Source organism: Aethalodelphis obliquidens, unplaced genomic scaffold (genome assembly GCF_003676395.1).
Source record: "Aethalodelphis obliquidens isolate GAN/ISIS:26980383/991018 unplaced genomic scaffold, ASM367639v1 scaffold19, whole genome shotgun sequence".
Classification (NCBI taxonomy): Eukaryota; Metazoa; Chordata; class Mammalia; order Artiodactyla; family Delphinidae; genus Aethalodelphis; species Aethalodelphis obliquidens.
In genome coordinates, this window is record NW_020837963.1 from 13156885 (window position 1) to 13180149 (window position 23265).

Genomic DNA, 23265 nt, shown 5'->3' on the forward strand with positions numbered 1-23265 from the left:
AAGAGGAAGCCCTTGGCAGGACAGGAATTCTAGGCAGCAGCAGTGAATCCGGCCAGGCTATGGTGGCGTCAAGAGGTACCTTTTTGGAAGAGGTACCTCTTGAGTGGACTCTTAAAAGCTACCCCCAAATCATGCCTGTACAGCGAGAGGAGAGGGGCGAAGGGCATTCCAGGCATAAATACAACCGCAGTGGCCAAAGCACAAAGGCAGAAAACAGCCGGGCCTGGGTTCATATGTGAAGAGCTGGGTGTCAGGGGACCACAGGAAGGACAGGAGATGAGCTGAGAGCCAGTGGATTGAGGAGGCCTGGTACGGCAAGCAGAGGGCAGGGGACATCCACCGGGGGCTTCAGGATGGGAGTGGCACGGCCAGACCGTGGTTTGCCCGGGTCACAGTAGGAGCAGTGCACAGGATACCTTTGAAGGGAAGAAGTCTAAAGGCAGAAGACAACTTCAGTCATGGAAGGGAGAGTTGATGAGAGCCTGACCCAGGGCTAAGGGGACAGAAATGGGGAGAAGACAGATTCAAGAGCTATAGGACAGCTGACTGAATGGGGGCAAGAAAGAATGGGGAATAAAAATGAAATCAGGAGAAAGACAAACAGCATATGATATCACTTCAATGTGGAATCTAAAAAAATGATACAAATGAACTTATTTACTAGACAGAAGTAGACTCATAGACATAGAGACAAACCTGTGGTTATCAAAGAGGAAATGTGAGGGAGGGATAAATTGGGAATTTGGGATTAGCAGATACACACTACTATATATAAAATAGATAACCAACAAGGACCAACTGTATAGCACAGGGAACCATATTCAATAACTTGTATTATAATAACTTATAATGGAAAAGAATCTGAAAAATAATATGTATACATATATATCGGAATCACTTTGCTGTATGGCTGAAACACTGTAGATCAACTATATACTTCAATAAAAATATATATAAATTAAAAAAAAAAAATAAGAAAAAAGTGACCCCAGGATCCTACTTTGGGTGACTGGATGAACAGAGGTGCCACAGATGAGCTAGAGAACTTAAGAGGTATCCATCTAGTTGGGGGGACAATGCATTTTCAGATCTGGTGAACTGCAGACCCCCATAGGACACAAGGGTGGAAACGTCCATCCAGGAGCTGTAGAAACCAAGCTGGAACTCCAGGCTGAGGTTCAGGTCAAAGACACAGATTTGAAGGTCCTCAACACTCAGACGTTAGTTGAAATCATGAGAGTGAATGGATTACACAGGAAGGGAGTATGGAGGCAGAACAGGAGGGGCAAGTAGCGAGCTGCCCGGTAAGAAAGGGCATAGATGCCCAATGATTTGGTGATCACAAAACCACACTGGTGACCTGACTGAAATACATTTCTTCTGGATGAGAGACTAAAGGGGAGTTGGGCTCATCAGGAGGTGTTTTTTAGGAGGGGGAGACTGAAGGGGCCAGGAGAGAGGGCGTTAGGAAACAGGAAGAGAGGGGATGGCTGACGGTAGGGGAGCGTAGAGCAGGCGGGATGGCTTCAAGGTGAGGGGCAGAGAAGGATAAGCGAGGGTTTGAACAGCTTTGAGCTTCTTGACTTACGAAGCATCCTCCGGAGAGCGGTGACAGTTTGAAAAGCTTTTGAGAAAATGGGAAAGGCACGAAGTATGGGCAGGTAAGAGGCTAGAGTCAAGATTTTATCGAGTTTATCTGCTTGACTGTGTGGTGTTTGTAGCATTCAGCTCTGTTGCTCCCCATTCCCACCACCAAGTAAAAGAAAAAAAGAAACTCAAAAACTGATAGACTAAAGGCAAAGCAAAAGGCCAAATGCTGCTGTTTGCTTGTGGAAAGAAAAGAAAAAACACACAACTTCACTCTTGTTCACACTTGCTACTCAAGGTGTGGACCAGGTGTATCACCTGACATCCAGTTAGAAATGCACAATTTCAAGCCATGCTCCAGACCTGGCACCAGAAGGGCATTTTCACAAGATCCCCAGTGAATTCCTATGCACCTTGACATGGGATGAGCTGCTCTTGATTCTACTGGAATCCGGGCTTTTATCCGGATGCTCAGGGCTCCACCCCCAGGGATTTTTGCATTAGACTGGGGTGAACCCAGCAAAGGTCTCAGGTGACCCTAATCTGCAGGCAAGGCTGCTATCCACTGTTCAAGAGCCGCATTTCCCAGCCTTTCTCCTGCCTCCATCACATCCATCTGAGGGTGACAAACTCTCCTTACAGCACACCTTGTCACTGAAGCAATACACTGCAGGGTATGAGCAAGGTAGGACTTTAGATTTTAAAATAAATGCCCCTCTCCTCATTGAGAATCTTTATTCTCATGGTGCTTTCCAAACTTGAATGTGCCTACTAATCACCTGGGGTCTTTGTTAATAGATTCTGATTGGCTGATCTGGGAAGAGCCCAAGGTTCTACATTTAATCAGAACCCTCGTGAGGCCAACTGGTAGACCTTGCTTGAAGAGCAGGTGCACTAGTGGATTAGATGGACTATTCTGTAATGTGAGGTTGAACCTGGTGGAATTCTCCCCTTGCCTCACTCCAGACCTACTGTATCAGTGCCTCCAGGGGCTGGGTCCAGGCACCTATGGAGTTTTAAAAGCTCCCCATGTGATTCTAATGCATCAGCAGGATTAAAACCCCCTAGAGTTAGGGACTTCCCTGGTGGCACAGTGGTTAAGAATCCGCCTGCCAATGCAGGGGACGCGGGTTCAATCCCTGGTCCGGGAAGATCCCACATGACACGGAGCAACTAAGCCCGTGTGCCACAGTTACTGAGCCTGTGCTCTAGAGCCCACGAGCCACAACTACTGAGCCCACGTGCCACAACTACTGAAGCCCGCGTGCCTAGAGCCCGTGCTCCGCAACAAGAGAAGCCACCGCAATGAGAAGCCCGCGCACCGCAACGAAGAGTAGCCCCCACTCGCCACAACTAGAGAAAGCCCATGCGTAGCAACGAAGACCCAACGCAGCCAAAAATAATAAATAAATTTATATACATATTTTAAAAAACCCTAGTTAGTGTCCTCCTAAGGTGACTTCTATCATTAAACACCTACTTTAGAGACTCAGGTTCCAAAGTGGCACCAGGAAAGCAATAGCTGAGTTGGGTGTCCATGAGCAAAAGAGCTTCTCACTTGAGGTTCAGTCATCAATGACACTGCTCAAAGCAAGTTCTATACAGCGAGACAACGCAGTCTCAACACCCGCTCCGTCATTACAAATCACTCAGCCAGGAACACCCCACACAGCCTTTCGTTTACAAGCCACCAGTTCCTGCGGCGTTCTTAAGGCTGCTGTAGTGGAAGGAAGTTTATGGCTGATTAGAGAAAGAAAATAAGCAGCCAAGGTAGAATCTCCACATGGGGTGTGGGTCAAAAATTCCAAATGCATCAAATTAAGTGGAAAACAGAGCTCCTCAGCATGTTTCCTGGATCCCCTAGGATTTCCGTATTTTAATGGACTAGCTTAATCTGTTTTTTGATTCCAGATAAAAATTCATGGACGCTCTAAAGATCAACACCCTTAATTCTGTATTTTTATCTGAAGATATCACTTGCACCAGCGATCTAGCTGCCCTTGTTTTGTTGATGCCGCATCTGGTCCGAATGTATGCGCTAAGAGAGAACTTCCTCTCTGTGTTCTGATGCTCTTGTGGTGATATCTTTAAGCCTTAACGATTAAACATTCCACCTTAAATACTGTCGACCAATGATCATTTTGCCCCTGAACAGGATTTTGATCAATGAAATTCTGAGTTGGAAAAGATTTTTTAAACAAATGCAGTTTTATATTTTCAAGCACAGAGAGCCACCCAACCCCGTCAAGAAGACAGGTCTTTGCGGGTGGGCTCTCAAGGAGAGAGAGAGGTGCGTGCCTAGCCTGCCAGCTGCTTGCAGGCATGTGCTTCAGAGGTGCCTAGAAGTGGTCCTGCAAGTGGTTTAGCATCGCCTGCACAATCTTCCTCACAGTATTATTTGGCTTTCAACAAAAAACAAAAAGATAAATGACACTAAAGCCTCTGTCTGAATCATCTCCAATTCCAAAGTTGCAGAATCAGAATTATTCAGTTCTCCTGGACATTAGTCGCATGTCTTTGCTAACTTCACAAGCACAGACGGTATGCAAACTGGGCAAATGTGTACTCCAGGAGGCCGGGGCGGGGGCGGGGGTGCCTGTGTGCTTATGGAGGGGCTCCTCTCCTAAAACTGAACTCACCTCTCCCTAAGAATACCCAGTCTGGGAACTAAAGTTCAGCGCTATTACCGCATGCTTAGGAATTTAAAATTCTAACGGTTCCTAGGGACGATGCTGCACCATTCTTGGTCATTTCTTACTTCATCCTATATTTCTAAGCTGCCAGCTACCCAGCAACACAAGTGGAATTCCTACAAATATCCAAAACTGGTCAAGTTCAAAACCACCACCCTCTCCTTGACCTACAAGGGGCTCCCCCCACCACTACTTATCGCCACAAACAGCTCTGTTATTCACTGAGGCAGAAGGCACCTTCTAAAGGCAGCTGCAACAGTATCTCCAATCCTGCAACGTGACCTTGTTACCCCTCCATCAAGAAGAGGTGTCTAATTTCCTTTCCCTTGAATCAAGGCTGGGCTCAGTGACTCTTCTGTAACCAAGAGCAGGTAGCACAAGGGATGCTGCATGAATTCTGTGACCAGCTTCTACTCTGATGTCTTGGGACACTGGTTCTCCAGATGGTCCCTCTAGAATGCTCCCATGGCAGCCCAGCATTATGCTGGGAGAAGCCCAGGCACGTGGAGGTGCTCCCACTGAAAGACCCAGTTGAGCCTTTGAGTTACCAGCTCAGATGCCAGACATAGGAGTAAAGAAGCTTCCAGATGATTCCAGGCCCCAGTCACCTCAGCTGTTTATCTCCATAGCTGAGGGCCCAGATATCTTAGAGCAGAAACAAGTCATCTCTGCTGTGTCCTATCTGAATTCCTGACTCAGAGAATCTGTGAACATTGTGAAATGGTCATTTTATGCCAGTAAGTTGAGATTGTGTTTTATGTAGCAATAGATAACTGGAATATCCACTGGGTGTAGGGCGGGGTGGTGGGCAGCTAAGCCAGAAATTATTCCTCAGGCATCCTTTGCCCTTGACCCTCCCATCTAATGGGATTTGTGAATGTCAAATCCCTAACATGTCATGATCTGTCCCCTTCTCTGCATCCTGGCCATCTTGGTTTTGATCCTCACTTAGATTATTATCTACTCCCTTCTCCCCACTGCTGCCAATGTAGGATTTCTAAACAAATGTATGTACCCAGTGTATATTTATTGAGTGTCTATTACGTGCTCTGATGGAACAGATATGGCCTCAATTCTCATGAAGCCAACCGTCTACTGGGGAAGCTTCATCCCTACTTCACGCAGTCATCCAAGGACATAATCATTAATGCCCGCAGGGTATGAAGGAAAGTGCAAGGGGCTCTGAGACCAGACAACAGGGGTCTGCTCCAGGCTGGGGGTCAGAGAAAGCTTCTTTAAGGAAGTGATGCCTATATCAAGCCCTGAAGGGTGAGAAGGAGATGGCCACAGAGAAGGGGGCTGCTCTGGTCGTGGGGAAGAGTGGATGGAAAGTCGTGGAGGAGGCAAAGACTTGCTTGAACCAGGGACTGAGCGTAGAACAGGGTGAATGGGACGTGTGAATAAGCCTGCAAGTTGCAGGCAGCCAGCCAGCCAGCTCGGCTGGGAGAGGAAGATGGGGCCCAATCACACGGGCCTGAGCCGCAAAGGAAAGGAGATGGAATCAGATCTCAGTGCAGTGCCGTCTTTTGCCACCATGGAGATCGGACTGAGAGGAGGAAACATAGCTACGGAGCAGCTGTGATGGGAGGAGACCGCTGCTGCACTCTCAGCTGTGTTCCTTTCAGCCTGAACTGCTGGCATGGCTCCCTGAGGCCCTCAGGAAAGGCGCCAAACTCTTCAGCACGGCCACTGCCCCACTCCATCACTGAGCTCCAAGAATCACTCGAAGTTCCCTGAACTCTCAGCCCCTTGGAGCTTTCCTTCACGCTGTGTCGGCCTGGTAGGCCCTGCCCCTGAGACCACGGGGACCAATTTGCCTCTCACACTTATTCAGGACTCAGCGCAGGTGTCCTCACCTCCAGGAAGCCTTCCTTGACCAGGGAAGGCCTCTGAAGCGCTCACCTGGTTCCCTATTCATATCTCTGTTGAAGCCTCCGATGCTGTCAGTCACCAACACCCACCAAGCCTCTATGACAAATGCCCCCCACGCCTGCTGCCCTGACACCAGCTCAGAATAAGACAGATTGGACCTTGGGTCCTTGGAGCACTTACAGCTTTAGCTGGAAGATGGGTAATGTACAATCAGCATAAAATAGAAACCAGTCGTTTCTAAGTTACAATGTGACAGGTGCTGAAATGGACGGGAGTGAGATTACTAGTCCTCTGCTCAGAACATCTTCGTTCCCCCAGGCTGCAGTCCAGCTCCTCCACGCGCCACAGGCACGCCACCCTCCCTCCTGCCACAGAGCCTCTGGATGTGGTCCCCTATTCGGGAGGGTCCTTCCTCTCCCCGCCCCTAGTTAACTCTTCTTCATCTGTCACTTGACAGCACGGGCATGCCTTTCCACAAGGAAGCTTCCCCTGACCCCCATCCAGGGCAGACTCTTTTGTCACAGCTCTTGGAGCTGAACCACAGGTCAATCCATTAAAAGACCAAGTCACTGCATGAGCGAGACATTTTTTGCAAACTTTAGCTTTGTTCCTGTCGCTCTGTGTGTGCGTGGGTGGACTTTTCCATAACTACAGCTGTCTTCTCTGTATGAAGACTCTTATGCCTTGCCCCCCCCCCCCAGGTGTGCTGAACTATCGGAGACCCAGTCTAAGGTTTTATCTGAGAACCCACTGGAGCCTAGGAAAGCCTGAGGGTGGGGCCAGCATAACTGCCCACAGATTTGCAAAAAAAAGAGAAGGCTGGAGAAGCCTGTACTAACAGGAAAGGTTTATAAGACGGCAGAGGCAGGGATGACACTGAATCACCAGAACTCTCCTTAAATATGTGGGCAAACTCACTGCTGGGAAATTAACTGTTCTTCAGCCCATCCATCTCTCCTCTCCATCCATCCACCCATTCACTCTGCGTAGATGTGGGGACGGAAGGATCCATTAAAATGAGTGACTCAGCAGCTTCAGCCTGGGGGGTGGTCCAGGGGAATCTGAATATCCCAGAAGGAAGTGGAAGGGTCAAGAAGATCTGACGATGGAAAGACGAGAGAGGAGATGACGGGTGGGGTGATAACAGCTAATATTTATAGAGTATTTACTGCATGCCTGAAACTGTTCTCATTCCTTTACACTTGTTTTCTGACTTAATCCTCACAACCACCCAATGAAGTAGGTACTTATATCATGTCCATTTTACAGATGGGGACACTGAGGTAGAGAGAGAGGAAGTCCTTTCCTCAAGGTTACACAGCCAGAAAGTGGTGACTCCAAGGCTGAAATCCACACAGCCCGTGCCCAGCATCCTCCCTCTTCACCACCGTGCACACTGCCTCTCAGGGTCATGTACAGAGATGCGGTACATGAAGTGGAGTAAAGGGGATTCGCTTGCCAAAGGCAGGCCTATAGACAGAGAACAAAGGATGACCTGGAATGGGAACATTTTAAGGGTGGAAGGAAGAGTAGCCAGAGGAAGGAGAAACAGGAGGAGTACTGAGACGAGAAGGTGTCATCACCTGCCAGGGAGGCCAGCGTTTACTGAAGGAGAGACTTTCAAAAAGGTCAAGCGCTTCAGAGCAAACAGAGGTAGGAAGAGAATGGTTGACAAAAAGCTCACTGGACTTGGCACTGGGGTTCTTGGTGATCTTTAAGACGATGTGTCCCACAGGGAGGTGGGGCAGCCCACAGAGGGGAAGGACCGGGGGAACGGGTGGATGTGATGGTAGAGAAATGGGTTTTCAGAAGCTTAGGCATGAGAACAGGAGACAGGACAGCAGCCAGAGGCAGAAAGCAGGATCCGGGTAAGAGTTTGCTGTAGGACAAGCGGTGAGTTATTTGTAAGCCAGTCAGCGCGGAAAGAGGGGAGAGTTAACTGACAAAGCAACGCTGCTAACAAGGTAGGACACAGCTTTCTCATTCTATCCGCAGGCTCACAAGAGCGAGCCAGGGGGCACTAACGCAGAGCACTTATTGATTCCCAAGGACTTCGTCTCTAAGCTGGTTCCCGACTGGCACAGAATTACCCAGGGAGTTGACCTGGGGACACCAGGATGGTGGAGGGGTAAGCTACACAAACAAACCAGAAAAGCACCTAGAGTCAAGGAATTCTAGAGTCAAGGAGTTTTAGGAACCTGTGGCTAAATAAAATTAAACTGGCTTCTTTAAAGTCTAAACTTTCTTGCATCATTTTCTGCTAATGGACAACCTTAAACTCCAATTAAAGGATAAAGAATTCTGAGTTTCTGGTCTCAGGGACCACAGAACCTTTGTGTCTGGGAATGTCTGGCAGAACTACTGTTTCTCAGAACACATTCTGGGATATACCGTTCTTGTGTGTTCAGGAAATGAGAATGTTCATTCCATCAGATGGAAACATCCCCACTCGTTTTTGTCACCAGTTGCTCAAAGGAAACCAAGGGTAAAGGGACTTTAGTAAAATCTGTGGGCTTCTTTCTTCCTTCACAGCACATTCTAACAGCAGGCTTACACCCGCTCTCGATCCTCACAGCACACAAGAAACGTCCTTCCACTGAAAAGCACTTGCAATGGTCTCTCAAAACACTGGCTTATTAAAGCTCAGTGGGGCTAAAGCATCTTTAAAAAAAAAAAAAAGAAAACCAATTTTCTGCACTAAGATATGGTTAAAGGACTTCCCTGGTGGTGCAGTGGTTAAGAATCGGCTTGCCAATGTAGAAGATGCGGGTTCGAGCCCTGGTCTGGGGAGATACCACATGCCGTGGAGCAACTAAGCCTGCGCGCCGCAACTACTGAAGCCCGGGCGCCTAGAGCCCATGCTCCGCAACAAGAGAAGCCACCGCAATGAGAAGTCCGTGCACTGTAACGAAGACCCAATGCAGCGCCCCCCCGCCAAAAAAAAAGATACGGCTAAAAAAATGAACATGGTTCACACATTTTTAGACATTGCTCTGCTGTAATAGGCCTGGGTCCCCAGTGTCACTCAACTGGATAGTACTTCGCAGAGTGACTCACGCTCCAGTGCTCTAAAGAAGTGAATTCTTTGAAGAAAACTGTCCTTCACGTAAAATGTCAAGACGGACAGATTATAGTTAAAAAGGAAAGTCAGAGTGACACTGACCTTCACTGGGAAAATGCCCAAGTTAGAATATGGGAGAAAAATTAAAAGAGGGGAAGACGGATGCAGAGAAAGAAGGGAGGAAGGGGTAGGGGGGGAGAGGAAGCAGAGCGGCCATAAGGGACACAGGGCAGACAAGGGAACGGAAGTAAAGAGGTCTAGCACTTAATAAATGCCCCCTCTGTGTTTGGAAAGGGCACACAGAGGTGTTAGAACAATAATATGTTTTTGGAATTCCCGGGCAATCCAGGGGTTAGGACTCGGCACTTTCACTGCTGGGGCCTGGGTTCAATTCCTGGCCGGGGAACTAAGATTCCGCAAACCAGGCAGCAAGGCCAAAAAGAAGTTAATAATAATGATAATAATTTTTTTTTTTTCTGGTACGCGGGCCTCTCACTGTCGTGGCCTCTCCCGTTGCGGAGCACAGGCTCCGGACGCGCAGGCTCAGTGGCCATGGCTCACGGGCCCAGCCGCTCCGCGGCACGTGGGATCTTCCCAGACCGGGGCACGAACCCGTGTCCCCTGCATCGGCAGGCGGACTCCCAACCGCTGCGCCACCAGGGAAACCCGATAGTAATGTTTTTTAAAGTCACAGGCAAAGTCACTTGACAAGGGTTTTTGAAAACCACCAAATTCCCCTAGAAATATAAACCACCACTGGAAAAGACTCTGAAGAAGTCCGAGCTCCCTCAATGCCTGTGGTCTGGGGGTAGAAATCTACAAGAAACATGACCTGTGAACTGAACGATCAGAAAGTGCCCAGGGCAGCAGCATGTGAAGGCAGAGGTGGAAAAAAACAGAGGTGAGAGTTCCCGCCCACTACGTGCCCCTCTGACATTTCCGAAGGCACCCAACCCCATCCCTTGGCCTTGTCCCGGACCACACATCTGATAACATGGCTGCAAGCACCAACAGCAAAGTTCACCCCTAGAGAACTGCAGTGTCAGCTCATCAGATACCCACACGTGGTAGAGATATGAAACTCAGAACCACGGTGGGAGAAAGAATGAGGAAGAAACACATTATTACTATTTCGGCGATCAGCTAGAACTCCCCGTGCTAACTCGTCAGGCTACTTCAGCCTGAACGATATCCAGTCTGGACATGTTATGACAGACGCCACATTCCTGTTCAGATTGGCAGTGATTCCATTGCACGGTAGCTCCACTATCGTGACTGTAGCGCCTTCTGCGTCAAGGCAGAAAGCACTTATACTCAATAGCTGAAAATTACAGCCAGAAATCCACAGTAAGATCTGATAATTCTAAATGTTTGATATGGAAAGCTGAGGATGGGAAAACAATAGACTTGAGACAGTGGCCTTCCCAGGTTTTGAAGCCTGCGGTGGCAGGGGGCCCTTGTGGTACATGCACATCCCCACACAGAAGAGCAGAAGACAGGCACCATCTGACCAGAGAGCAGGAAGAATCATTACATAAGTAGGATTTCGTGCTTTGTCACTTTTTCTACAGGTGAAACCTGTTGGGGGAAAAAAAAACCAGCTTAACAGGCAGCAGAATCCTGGAGGGAGAGACGGGCAGGGAGTGACATAAGGAAAGCAGGCTTCTGGCAGGCCTGGAAGGGCAGATCAGCAATGACAGAGGCTCTGGGGAAACCAGATAAAACCAGAGGTTATTCTGATTGAGGCTGGGGAGAGGTGTATGTGGAGAGTCAGAAATAAAACAATTTCCTGGAGATTTCTGTGAATGGGAAACTGAAGTTATTTAGCTGGAATGCAAGGGACCGTGGAGGAAAACATTTTCAACCTGAAATCTGAAGCAGATCTGGGGTCTAAAGAGAAAAGGATCAGCTTCCTCATGGAGCAAAGGAAAAAAAGAACACCCGTGTTTGCCGGGGTGGGAGAACCAGCAGGGAATGAAACAGAAAAGCCACAAGGGAAAAAGCAAAGTCATGCAAGTCAGCTACGTTCTGTTACCCTAAATGACAGACTGTCTATGGCCATTTTCAAGAAACATCAGTAACGCTGAGTAGTTTTGACAGAGCCTGTATGACTCACGAAGCCTGAAATATTTACTACCTGGCCCCTGACAGAAAACGTTTGCCAATCCGTGGTCTAGACACTGCCTTGAAGCTGCCCAGATTCTAGGCAGGGAGCACAGTCTGCTGCATCACAGGCTACTCGTGGCGAGCGGAGACCCATATTTTTTTTTTTTTTTAACTAGAGAGTCAAAACCCTTTTATATTCACAAATGACTGAACCAAAGGTATGGTGACTCCAAGGTTCTTGGGTGTGGTAACAAGCAAATTCTTCCACACTCAGCTTCCTTCTAAATGTATAGGCACGAAGCAAGACCTTCTATTTTCTCTGCAGAACTTGTCAGCTACGGTCCACCAGCCCTACCACACCGAGGACAATGTGTACTTTTCCAAGCGCTTCAAGTTTCATCTGAAGCTAAGAGAAGGAAGATGCCTCCTGGACCATCTGTCCTTTGCACCTGTTGCCACTGCCCTTGTGAGGACGGACAAGTACCTCATTGCCAGGTCCCGGCGTGTTACCTTTTTTGAATGGCTCCCGGTTTTCCTCTGCTTCTCTGTTAACTCGATTCTGCTCTGGTTCCACCGCAGGCCCCTGGTCTTCAAGTTCATCTTCTGTTTCATCATCACTGTAAGGGACCACTTCGTCATTAGGCTGAGAATCCTCCTCAAATGTCGTTTCTGAGTCTCTTTCTGTATTCATTCTGCTGGCAAATTGGAACTACCTGGTTTAAAAGAAAGGGAAACCAGAGTGAAACATGGTTCATACCCAGTTTTTGGTTGAATTCTGCCTGCATTCGGTTACAACGCTTTTTTTTTTTTTTTTTTGCGGTACGCGGGCCTGTCACTGCTGTGGCCTCTCCCGTCGTGGAGCACAGGCTCCGGATGCGCAGGCTCAGCGGCCATGGCTCACGGGACCAGCCGCTCCGCGGCATGTGGGATCCTCCCGGACCGGGGCACGAACCTGTGTCCCCTGCATCGGCAGGCGGACTCTCAACCACTGCGCCACCAGGGAAGCCCCGGTTACAACGCTTTTAACAGAACCTGACTTACTAACATGGAAATATGCCTGAATAATGATCCCAAAGTTCAAATTATCATGCAAATAACAACAAAACCATTCATTATTGATTAAATGCTTGGGTGAGAATTTACAACTGTAATGTAGCTGCAAACTTTCTTTTTTTAAGGGTATACAGGCTTTAAGGTTGTGTTTCAAATCGTGGGTCTCTACCCAGCAAAATTAATTTAATTGGTTCACAACCAACATTAAAATAAAGTGAAACAGATTTTAAAATATCAGAGCACAGCACGCATAAAAAGAGTTAGTACTGTATGGGGAACAGTTTTACAAAACAGACACATATATACATTTATTTGCATTGTGGGTCTTAATGGAAATGAATTTCTTTTGGAAATTGTGGATTGCTGGCAAAGTTTGAAAACCACTGTCCTAAGATATCTGGTTTCTGCTAACGCTAATATTCTGAGCTTTTCCTCTGTGATGCATTTAAATACAAGCTTAGGTCCTCAAACTTTACTAATGACTTCTTGAAAGCACATCCTAGCCTACTGCCTAACTGCCACCACCCACTCCCTATATTTAAAATTTGTTGTTTGTGTATACACCACTGTATAAAGTGACACTTTATAAGTGCCAAGTACAACCTCAGTTATACTTATATTAGGAAAATATTTACACTAATACCCCAGGCTTTGTGAGGACAGACATACAGCCTGGCATTATTTACATAAGCTTCATACCGACATGTACTCATTATCATTAATAAAGGCAGCTCACATTTATTTAGTGTTAACTGCGTGCGGGGCTCCGCATGAAATGCTTTATAAACATGGCTCCTTGAAATGCCCTATACCACCCTAGTGAAGGTGGTATTGTTATTTGTACTCTATAGAGGAGAAAACCAAACCTTTGCAACGCTGGATAACTTGTACAATAATTACTGAAATTTTGAAGCAAGAGCAATTGCTTTCCAAGGAGACATCTTTTATATTCTACGTTTATGTTACAGTTCGTTAGATATTTTCATCAAGTGTTAGTTGCCTTGAGTGGAACCATTTCGCTGGCTGCATGCTTTATACCCAATCTAGCATCTTGAACATCTAAATTTTTATAACCATAGGTGTACATCTAGGAAATGTTCAAATACTTATGTGAGGAATTTGGCCAATATTATTTAAAACAAAACCCAGAAGCAACGTGGATATCCAGTGATTAGCAACTGTGTAAATAAATGGTGGCACCTTCACACAATGGGACAGCGCAGAACAATTTAGATCACGGTGGGACAAGTTTTTAATGACGCTGCAAAAACCCAAACACATTTAGTTGAAAGGCGAGTTAACAACCCACATGTAAAGAACAGTTCCAGTTCTTCGCAGACATTTATTCATTTCCCCAGATTTCAACAACTGCCGTGCGTGATTCTCAGTGACATGATGCATGGAAAGGGCTCGATTTGGTATTTAGCCTAGAAAGTACTCAAACGTCAGTCGCTGTTATTGTTAACAATTATTTCCATAATTAGAAAAACTGTGTTTTATAATAACAAATGGAACAGTGTGGGGACTCTATCCCTGTTGCCTTTTCCATCTCCAAAAATCACTTCTAAAATGCATCTGCCCCTCACTGGGAAGTAAAATATTAGACTATTACAAAATATGGTTATACTTAAGCACAGGCGTATTCACAGTTAAAACCTTTAGTTGCCAAGTAAAACATTTTTCCTCTCTCCCAATTTTCTGCGGGTTAGTAAATGACTATTTCTTGGGATTTTACATGTGTTTAATTGGCCCTACTTGTGGTTTTATGCTTTAGCTAATATTTTAATATAATCCTTAAAAAATTCCCAAACTCTCAAAGGCAGACTTTCACCAGAAATTTTTCAGAACAAACATAATAAAAGTGGTGACCATTTATTGAGCACCTACTATCTGTCAAGCAGGAAAACCCTATGAGGGAGATGTTATCTACCCATCTTTCAGATAAGGAGACTGAGGCTCAGCTAGTAAGTGGCAGAGTTAGTATCTAATCTCTCCATTACAGGGGCACAGAAAATTTTGAAAAGTCTGAAAGCATCATAGAGAAAGTTTCTTTATTGTAGTACATATACACAACTAAATTTACCATTTTAACCATTTTTAAGTATCCAGGTCAGTGGCATTAAGTGCATTCTGTAGAAACATTTTGTAAGTGATCATTTCGTTATCATTATTGCCAAGCGTCTTCGTGCTTATTTCCCATGTTAAAGTTGGACCCAGGGGGACTTCTCTGGTGGCAGTGGTTAAGAATGCACCTGCCAATGCAGGGGACATGGGTTCGAGCCCTGGTCCGGGAAGATCCCACAAACCGTGGAGCAACTAAGCCCATGCGCCACAACTACTGAGCCTGCGCTCTAGAGCCCGTGAGCCACAACTACTGAGCCCACGCACCTAGAGCCCGTGCTCCGCAACAAGAGAAGCCACCGCAATGAGAAGCCCGCACACCACAACGAAGAGTAGCCCCTGCTCGCTGCAACTAGAGAAAGCCCACATGCAGCAACGATGACCCAATGCACCCAAAAATAAATAAATTAATTAAAAAAAAATTGGATCCAGGGAATTCCCTGGCGGTCCAGTGGTTAGGACTCCATGCTCTCACTGCGGAGGGCCTGGGTTCAATCTCTGGTCAGGGAACTAAAATCCCACAAGCCACGTGGTGCGGCCAAAACAAACAAACAAACGAGAAAAAGACTGAAGATGGAATCCAGTCCGAATCCAGTCCTTCGAGGTTGAAGGAGGAGACAAACAACAAGGAAGAGATTCACAACCACAAGCATGGGATTCAAAGAAAGCAAACCACTGCACAACCAAGCAACTCACCAGCCGAACACCTGCCACAGGCCAGATCTGGGCGGCTGACTTGGAAGGCTGGGTGGGGACCTCTAAGCTGAGCAGGAAGTTCTTTGCTGTATGTACGTGAGTGTAATGCAGACACTCATGGGATAGTTTAGCTCTGCCATCTTACGCTACCAAAGAAAAGTTAGCTAGAAATCATTTCTTGGAAGCCCTAGGTGACATAAAGCAGCTTTCCAGGTCTAAACTATGATCTCTGTAAAGCAGGCACTACACACATGGATTTGGAAACTTTGTAATGTCTCTTCCCATCACTCCAGCACGTCACGGACACCTGTGCATTTATTCAACCTCCACTGAGCACCTGCTCGGTGCAGACTGCTACCGGAGGCACTGGGAACCAAACCATCGTCCAAGTTATTGAGGGATACGGGTAAGTAAATTATGTGTGACAGCCCCAGGACACAGCAAGGCCTGTCATTTCCCCCCAGACACATTCCTCCAACCCATGTCTTCCTCTCCGTCTCCACGGCCACCACCCTAGTGCAGGCACCACCATCTCTCTCCTGAAATGCTGCAGGTGGAGTCTAACAGGACTTCCCACCATCCACTTCCACCCGGCCACCAGAGTCATGCCACTCTCCTGCTTAGACCCTTCCTATGGGTTATGGACTGAACTGCCTCCCCCTAAAATTCAAACATTGAAGCCCTAACCCTCAACGTGACTGTGTTTGAAGATAGGGCCTTTCAAGAGGTGACTGAGGTTAAATAATGTTATACGGGTGGGGCCCCAATCCGACGGGTCTCACGTCCTTATAAGAAGAGGATAAACCACCCAGGAGCTCTCTTTCTGCACGTGCACAGAGGAAAGGCCATATGGGGATGCTGCAAGATGGCGGCCAAGGAGAGAGGCCTCTCCAGAAACCACACAGGAGGCAGTTTGGACTCTGTCCTTTGGAGACTTACAGTCTAGACAGGAGTCAGCAAATTGCAGCCTGAGGGCCAGATTTGGCCAATCGTCTGTTTTTGTAACTAAAGTTTAGGACACATCCTTGCTCTTTCCTTTATGTACTGTTTATGGCTAATTTTGCATAACAGAAGAGTTGAATAGCTGTGATAGACACCGGATGGCTTCAGAGGCTAAAATATTTACCATCTGGCCCTTCACAGAAAAAAAGTCTGTTGACCCCTGAACTAAAAGAAAAGATAATAAGAGACAGCAACAAAAGAAGTGGTCAATATCAAATGCCCATGGTCACATAAAATCATCATTGACCCGGATAAATCATGCATGCTTTGGGAATGTGAAATAAACCACCAGGTGTAGTGGTGGGGAAATGGCCCTAAATCGTACAGTTGCCCTATTGATTGGGAATGGTACTATTTCAACTGCTGCATAGCTGTTTAACTAGAAAAGACACGCAATTCCAAACGCCTGAGGTAACAACACACCCGTTTCCTGTGAGGAAGCTGTGGTCACGCACCTGCCAATATCCAGTTCAATGCAGTATTTCTTCATTAATCCATGTGCTTATAATCTCAACATTGGATATAAATGTGAATAAATATTAGAGCAAGGAAGCAAAAGATTTATCAGGATTTTTAAAAAGTCATCCATGTGATTTAGCATTCAAGGATTCTTCTGGTCACATGATCTTAGGAAAATGCCCTCAGCTCCTGGTCAGGCTGAAAAGCAGCGTGATTAATTGGAAAGAACATAGGTCTGGATTCAAACCACAGCTCTACCGTTCACCACTTTATTACCATTTTGGAAGCTCATTTTTCTCATCTGTTAAAAAAAAGGGCGGAGGAGGAAGATGCCTTATTTCCCATCCTGCCTTCTGCAGTATTCAGCCCTCTTGGTCATAAACCACAGAAGACAGGAGGAGTAAACGGCAGGATTTCCAAATCTGAACCGCTAACGTCTATCACTTGCCATCTTTAGATAATTGGCTCTGAAATGCTTGTGAAGTGAATGAATTCATGAAATTCTCTGTTCCCTTTGTGGAGTAGGGGGTCTGAGGAGAGAGAGGGAAACCCAGGCACAAAGAAATACCTTTCTGCCTTTGCAAGAAAACTCTGAAGTCAGAAGTAATGAAAGCACAAACTTTTGTTGCTATCACAAGGTTGCTAGATTCAAATGAAGGGAAAGGAGGAACGAAAACAGTTGAGTTCTGCCACTGCTAGGGTCTGATTTGTACACATAACACAACTCAGAGGCTGGGGAAGGCCAAGAGTCCCCGATCAATGATATCCCTGGGGTATAAACTGATTCATGTCCAGGATGACTCCAGCCTAAGCAGGAAGTAAGATTCACAATATTCATTTGTGTTCATTCTTCATCATCTTTTTTATGGCTCTTTAAAGTCCTCAGCAAGAAAGGGTATTTCTGAAATGGAATTTTCCTCATTTCATTTGCCTATTTTTATTATTATTATAGATAATACAAAGTATTTAACATCTCTCACGATATAATAAATTTGTGTATTATATTTCTATATGCTCTATGCTATCTATGCATGTTTTAGTTATATGTTTCATACTAAATATAATAAATTACAACTCTGAGGGACTTCCCTAGTGGTCCAGTGGGTAAGAACCTGCCTTCCAATACAGGGGATGCAGGTTCAATCCCTGGTTGGGGAACTAAGATCCCACATGCCGCAGGGCAACGAAGCCCGCGTGCCACAACTAGAGAGCCCCCATGCTGCAACTACTGAGCCCATGCACTCTGGAGCCCACACACCACAACTAGAGAAGCCCACGTGCCACAACTACAGAGAAGCCTGCGTGCCGTGACAAAGACCCAGCACAGCCAAAAAATAAAAATAGATAAATAAATAAATTACAACTCTGGCAGGCAGAATCTAAGATGCCTCCAATGATCCCACCACCTGGTGTTCATGCTCTTGTGTAATCCCCTCCCCGTGAGAATGGACTGGACATAATGCCTTGCTTTTTTTTTTCTTTTTTTAAACATCTTGATTGGAGTATAATTGCTTTACAATGGTGTGCTACTTTCTGCTTTATAACAAAGTGAATCAGCTATACGTATATAATGCCTTACTTTTAACCAACAGAATGGGGTGTCTTGTGCGTGATTAGATTATAAGAGGCTGTGACTTCCTTGTTGCCAGCCAGCTCTCGTCCCCTCACCCCTTCCTGGCTTTGATGAAGCAGCTATCCTACGGAGAGGCTCATATGGAAAGAAATTGAGTGGGCATCTGGCCAACAGCCAGCAAGCAACTGGGGTCCTCAGTCCAACAACCCTTAAGGAAATGAATTTTGTACACGTACAGCGTCATGACTATAGCTAACAATACTGTATTGTATACTTGAAAGTTGCTAAGAGAGTAGAGCTTAGAAGCTCTTATCACACGAAAAAAACTGTAACCATGTGAGATGATGGATATTAACTAAACTTACTGTAGTAATCAGTTCACAATATATACATACATCAAATCATTCCGTTGTATACCTTAAACTAATGCAATGTTATAGGTCAATTATATCTCAAAAAACCAGAACAAATAAGCACATTTTTTGAATTTAAAAAAAAAGGAAAGGAATTTTGGCAACAACCACAGGAACCGGGAAGTGGATCCTTTCTCAGTCCAGCCTTCAGATGAGACCCCAGCCTGTGCTGACACCTTAACTGCAGGCTTGTGAGAGACCCTGAAGCAGAGGAATCAGTTAGGCAGTGGTCAGATTCCTGATCCACAGAAACTGTAAGACAACATACGTGTTGTTCTACGTTTTGGAGTAATTTGTTGTGCAGCAATAAATAACTAATACACATATCATTAACCACAAATAATAAGAATTCTATGGTAAGGCACCTAATATGGCTGGTATTATTTCCAAGTAATTCCAAAGAAGAGTCCCATCCAAGAGGCAGCAGAAATCTCTATTCTCCTAGTCAGTCCAGACACATGCCACACACTGTTTGGAATCTGCTCAACACTCTTTTTTTTTTTTAATTAATTTTTTTATTGGAGTATAGTTGATTTACAATGTTGTGTTAGTTGCTCAATACTCTTGAGAGTAAAATCTGATAAGCTGGACGACCGTTGTAATTAGACCAAAAAAACTCATGAACCAACAGTAATAAAACCTACCTAAAGCAGCCGCATAGCACAGGGAGATCAGCTCGGTGCTTTGTGACCACCTAGAGGGGTGGGATAGGGAGGGTGGGAGGGAGGGAGACGCAAGGGGGAAGAGATATGGGAAGGGAGTATAACTGATTCACTTTGTTATAAAGCAGAAACTACCACACCATTGTAAAGCAATTATACTCCAATAAAGATGTAAAAAAAAAAAACCTACCTAAGATCTAGATTAAATTCAAACTTTATACTGTTCTAGAAACAATACAATTACTGTTCCTAGGACAAATGGGGTTAATAATTTTTATTTCCTCCCAAACTGAAGCCTAGAAAACCTAGAAGCCTGGGATAACTAACACAAAACTGAGGGACCATTAATATCACCGTTGTAGGGACAATTCAGCCAGGGCCTTTACTCATGATAGAAAAGCCTTCTCTGGGTCCACAGCTTTATCCTCTGTTCCTCTGAAAGTCCACCCACAGCCCTTTGCCACAAAGAAAGACCGACCTCCAGTTCACATCACACACCTCTGACGGCTACCATTTAAAAAGGTGCAGGGGAAACCTCAAAACTTTGACCTCTCGAGAAGGGCGATTTTTTTCATTCTCCTGATAAAACTTAAAGGATTTCTTCGTGATACTGTCATCCCAACTCTGTCATGGGCTCCCCAGCATATCCTAGTAATGATGACTGCTTCCTGTTACCACGAGGTTGCCCCTTACCGTTCACTCCTAAGTATTTTCACATACATCCTCTCTCACAATTGTCGTGGAATTATTCTGAGACAGGTGGCCAGGTGCTATCATTGCCATTTTACCAATGAGAAAACTAAGGTGGTTAAGGAACCCTCCCAAGGTTATTTAGCTCCTAAGCGGTAACATAGATTGGATGCAGGCCCCCTTACCGCATCCCCGGCTCTGTGCTAGGTGTGGTGCAGTACACACACAGGGGCTTCAGAGTGGAATTCAAGCACCACCCAGGAAGCATCAGAGCCCACTCCCCGACTGCAAGTGGCAAGTGCTGTCCTTGTCTACAGACCAACTTAGAGCCTCCTAGGTCACAAGAAAAACGTAAGCAAAGGAAATGGAGAACGTGACAAACTAAAGCCAACTCTGGGGTCTACAGACAGGTCTCTCCTTCACGGATGAGTTGTAAAATTTTAAAAGCTTCTCCCTTGGGCTTCCCTGGTGGCGCAGTGGTTGAGAGTCTGCCTGCCGATGCAGGGGACACGGGTTCGTGTCCCGGTCCGGGAGGATCCCACATGCCGCGGAGCGGCTGGTCCCGTGAGCCATGGCCGCTGAGCCTGCGCGTCCGGAGCCTGTGCTCCGCAACGGAAGAGGCCACAACAGTGAGAGGCCCGCGTACCACAAAAAAAAAAAAAAAAAGCTTCTCCCTTTATGTCACATTAGAGTGTATGGAAATCAATAATCATTTCCTAGCTGTTATGAGCTGGGCAATGTGTGTGGGAATCACAGAGGGGAGCAAGAACTCTGCATGGATGGGAGAGACATTTTCAGGAATGAGGAACAGAGTGAAAACAGCGGCAGGAAAGTAAATATAAGGCACCTGCCCGGCTGAAAGATTTAGGGGGGATTGGGGCAGAGCTCATGAGAGGCTGGGTGGAGTCATCTTCCCCCGCCTACGAGGACCTGACAAGGCTTTATTCCAGGCAGTGGACAGAAGCACTGAACGTATCTGCAAGGAGAGACATCCGATCTGCCCGGTGCTGCAGCAGGATGAATCTGATAGCGGAGGGAGTGTGGGTGGCCAGGAAGGTGAGAGCCAGGCAGGGAGACCATCCAGGGGTCACAGTGGACACTGAGAATCTCCCAGGCACGCCTGTCACCGGTAAAGCCAAGCAGTTCGGCCCTATTACCTCTGTGGCCACATTCAGCAACAGCGCCCGGCGTGTGAACGTAGCCGCTGCCAGAAGGAACACAGGCCCGAAACAGGGTGGTGGCAGCTAGAAAAATGTGTTTCAAATTAAGATTGGGTGGGGCTGCCATTCTTTTGTCTGGAAAACTAAGAAAAATAAACAGAAGACTAGAATGGATTCCTGTAGGATAATAATGCCAGAATTCCCCACAGGTTGACTTTGGAGCACAGCTTCAATCCACAGTGTGTTTTGATCATAAATACTGCAAGTTAGCAGGAGAAAAACATTGTTATTTTTACATTCAGGCGTCATCCTTACTTGTTAGGGACAATGGTCCCATTTTACTTCATTACTATTGCCTCTGTGATTAGGTTTTTCACTTCTATTCGTGCTTAAATAATATAAAATCATTGGGGCTTTATATTTGACAGTTGCCTGGAAGCCAAACCTCCAGGGGAAATCAAAAGTTAGTCTGTCGGGTTGAATTCATTTTAATGTTTGAAGAGTCACCGGCCTATTGATGGATGGATGCAATTAACAGAAAGGTTACACTACAGGGTATAGGAATCAGCAGAATCTTGCAGAACTGAATATAAATCTTAAACTTTTCATTCTACAAAGAAACAATGTGTATTCCCCATTCAGATTCAATAGGAACTGCTTGTTTGAATAAAAGGATAGAAAAAGGTCTGATGTAACAAGTAAATGGGAACAAACACACAGGAAAAGATTACTCTTGCTAGCAATCAAAGAGGGGCAAACTGATGAAAACGTAAGACACCATTTTATGCCTATTAAGTTAACAATATTCAATGACTACATCTAGTGCTTGGGCAGTTGTAAAGCTGAGTGAATTCCCTCTCTCTCTCTCTCTCTCTCTCTCTCTCTCACACACACACACACACACACACACACACACTCACACACACACACACACACAGGCCTCCTGCTGCTGACATTGAAATTGGTACATTCCAATGGAAAACAATATAGCAACACTTTATGTCCCAATAACACTAACGATATTTATAACATGTGACCCAATAATCTCATTTATAGAAACATTTCCAACAGAAACAATTCAACAAGTAAAATAACTCTATTCACAGAAAAATTCTGGATTGTTGTCGTCAGCTATATAAAGCAGGAATAGAAACCATCTGAAAGTCCATCAGGATAATGGTTTTATAAATTATTATCTTAGAGGATCCATTAAAAATGACAGTCCTAGAAACATAGGAAATGCTTTAAATACAACATTAAATTGGGGGAAACACAGAAATCATAATTGTGTCCTATTACTGCGGCTTTGTAAATAACACATACATGTGTATTTTGGAAAAGGATTTTTGCTCTGGAAGAAGAAACCCACTGTGTGTTTTTCTTCTAAAGTAATCAACAATTGATAATACCTACCCACCCCTTATATCTGAAGACTGTTCAGCAGTCACTTATGTGCTGGGCTCATTTCATGAAATCCTCACAACATACCTAAAAAGCAGGTATTATCCTCATTTTGCAGGCTTTACAGAGGTTAGGTGACTCCTCCAGGGTCACAGAATGAGATTTCAACCAGGTGTGTTTGCCCCCAAATCTCTTAAGATTTGTCACAGAGCTGTTTAAAGGGAGAGAAAAGATGTGTCAGGGTATCAGGACCATGCCCTGATACCACGCTTTCTTACTATCAATCGTATCTCTTTGCAAATGATTACAAAACCAAAAGCAAGAGCGAAAGCAGGTTGCTTTCATCCCGAGGTGGTCTGAGCCCTGAAAAGGGATGGTTTGCATGTCAAGGCAGGAGAGATGAAACCTACCTTTTTATCTTTTGTATCAACACACCTTCCTGGTGCATTAGTCAATATAAGATCCCAATTTTCTCCTAAGGATCATGAAATGCCATGAAATCTAGTCTGGGCCCATTTTTTCCCTTACAGTCCTCTGTGCCAATGGAGACCCCAAACTATCGACCTTCACTAAACTTCCGGGCTTCACGCAATAAAAACAACAGACCTCAAGAGCCCTGGACAGAGGTCCAGTGACAAAATGATTTAAAATGTTAGTTGTTCCTCATCCCATCATAATAGACATCCGAAAGGTCTGTGGCCTCAACTGAAAATACA

General features: G+C 45.7%; 1 protein-coding gene across 5 annotated transcripts in view; it reads right to left on the minus strand.

Moving 5' to 3' along the window:
• ATP8B1 (ATPase phospholipid transporting 8B1) overlaps positions 1-23265 on the minus strand; it is a 112793-nt gene that overhangs the window by 48871 nt on the left and 40657 nt on the right. For 4 of the 5 annotated variants that reach the window (XR_003435269.1, XM_027118604.1, XM_027118602.1 and 1 more), the window contains exon 2: positions 11830-12032. Coding sequence is in view for 4 of the 5 variants with exons in the window: in XM_027118604.1 (XP_026974405.1) it covers positions 11830-12010 (181 nt within the window). In the remaining variant the exon portion in view is untranslated. Of the gene's footprint in view, positions 1-11829; positions 12033-22636; positions 22657-23265 lie in introns of those variants that run through there. The other variant, XM_027118603.1, reaches the window with a different exon arrangement.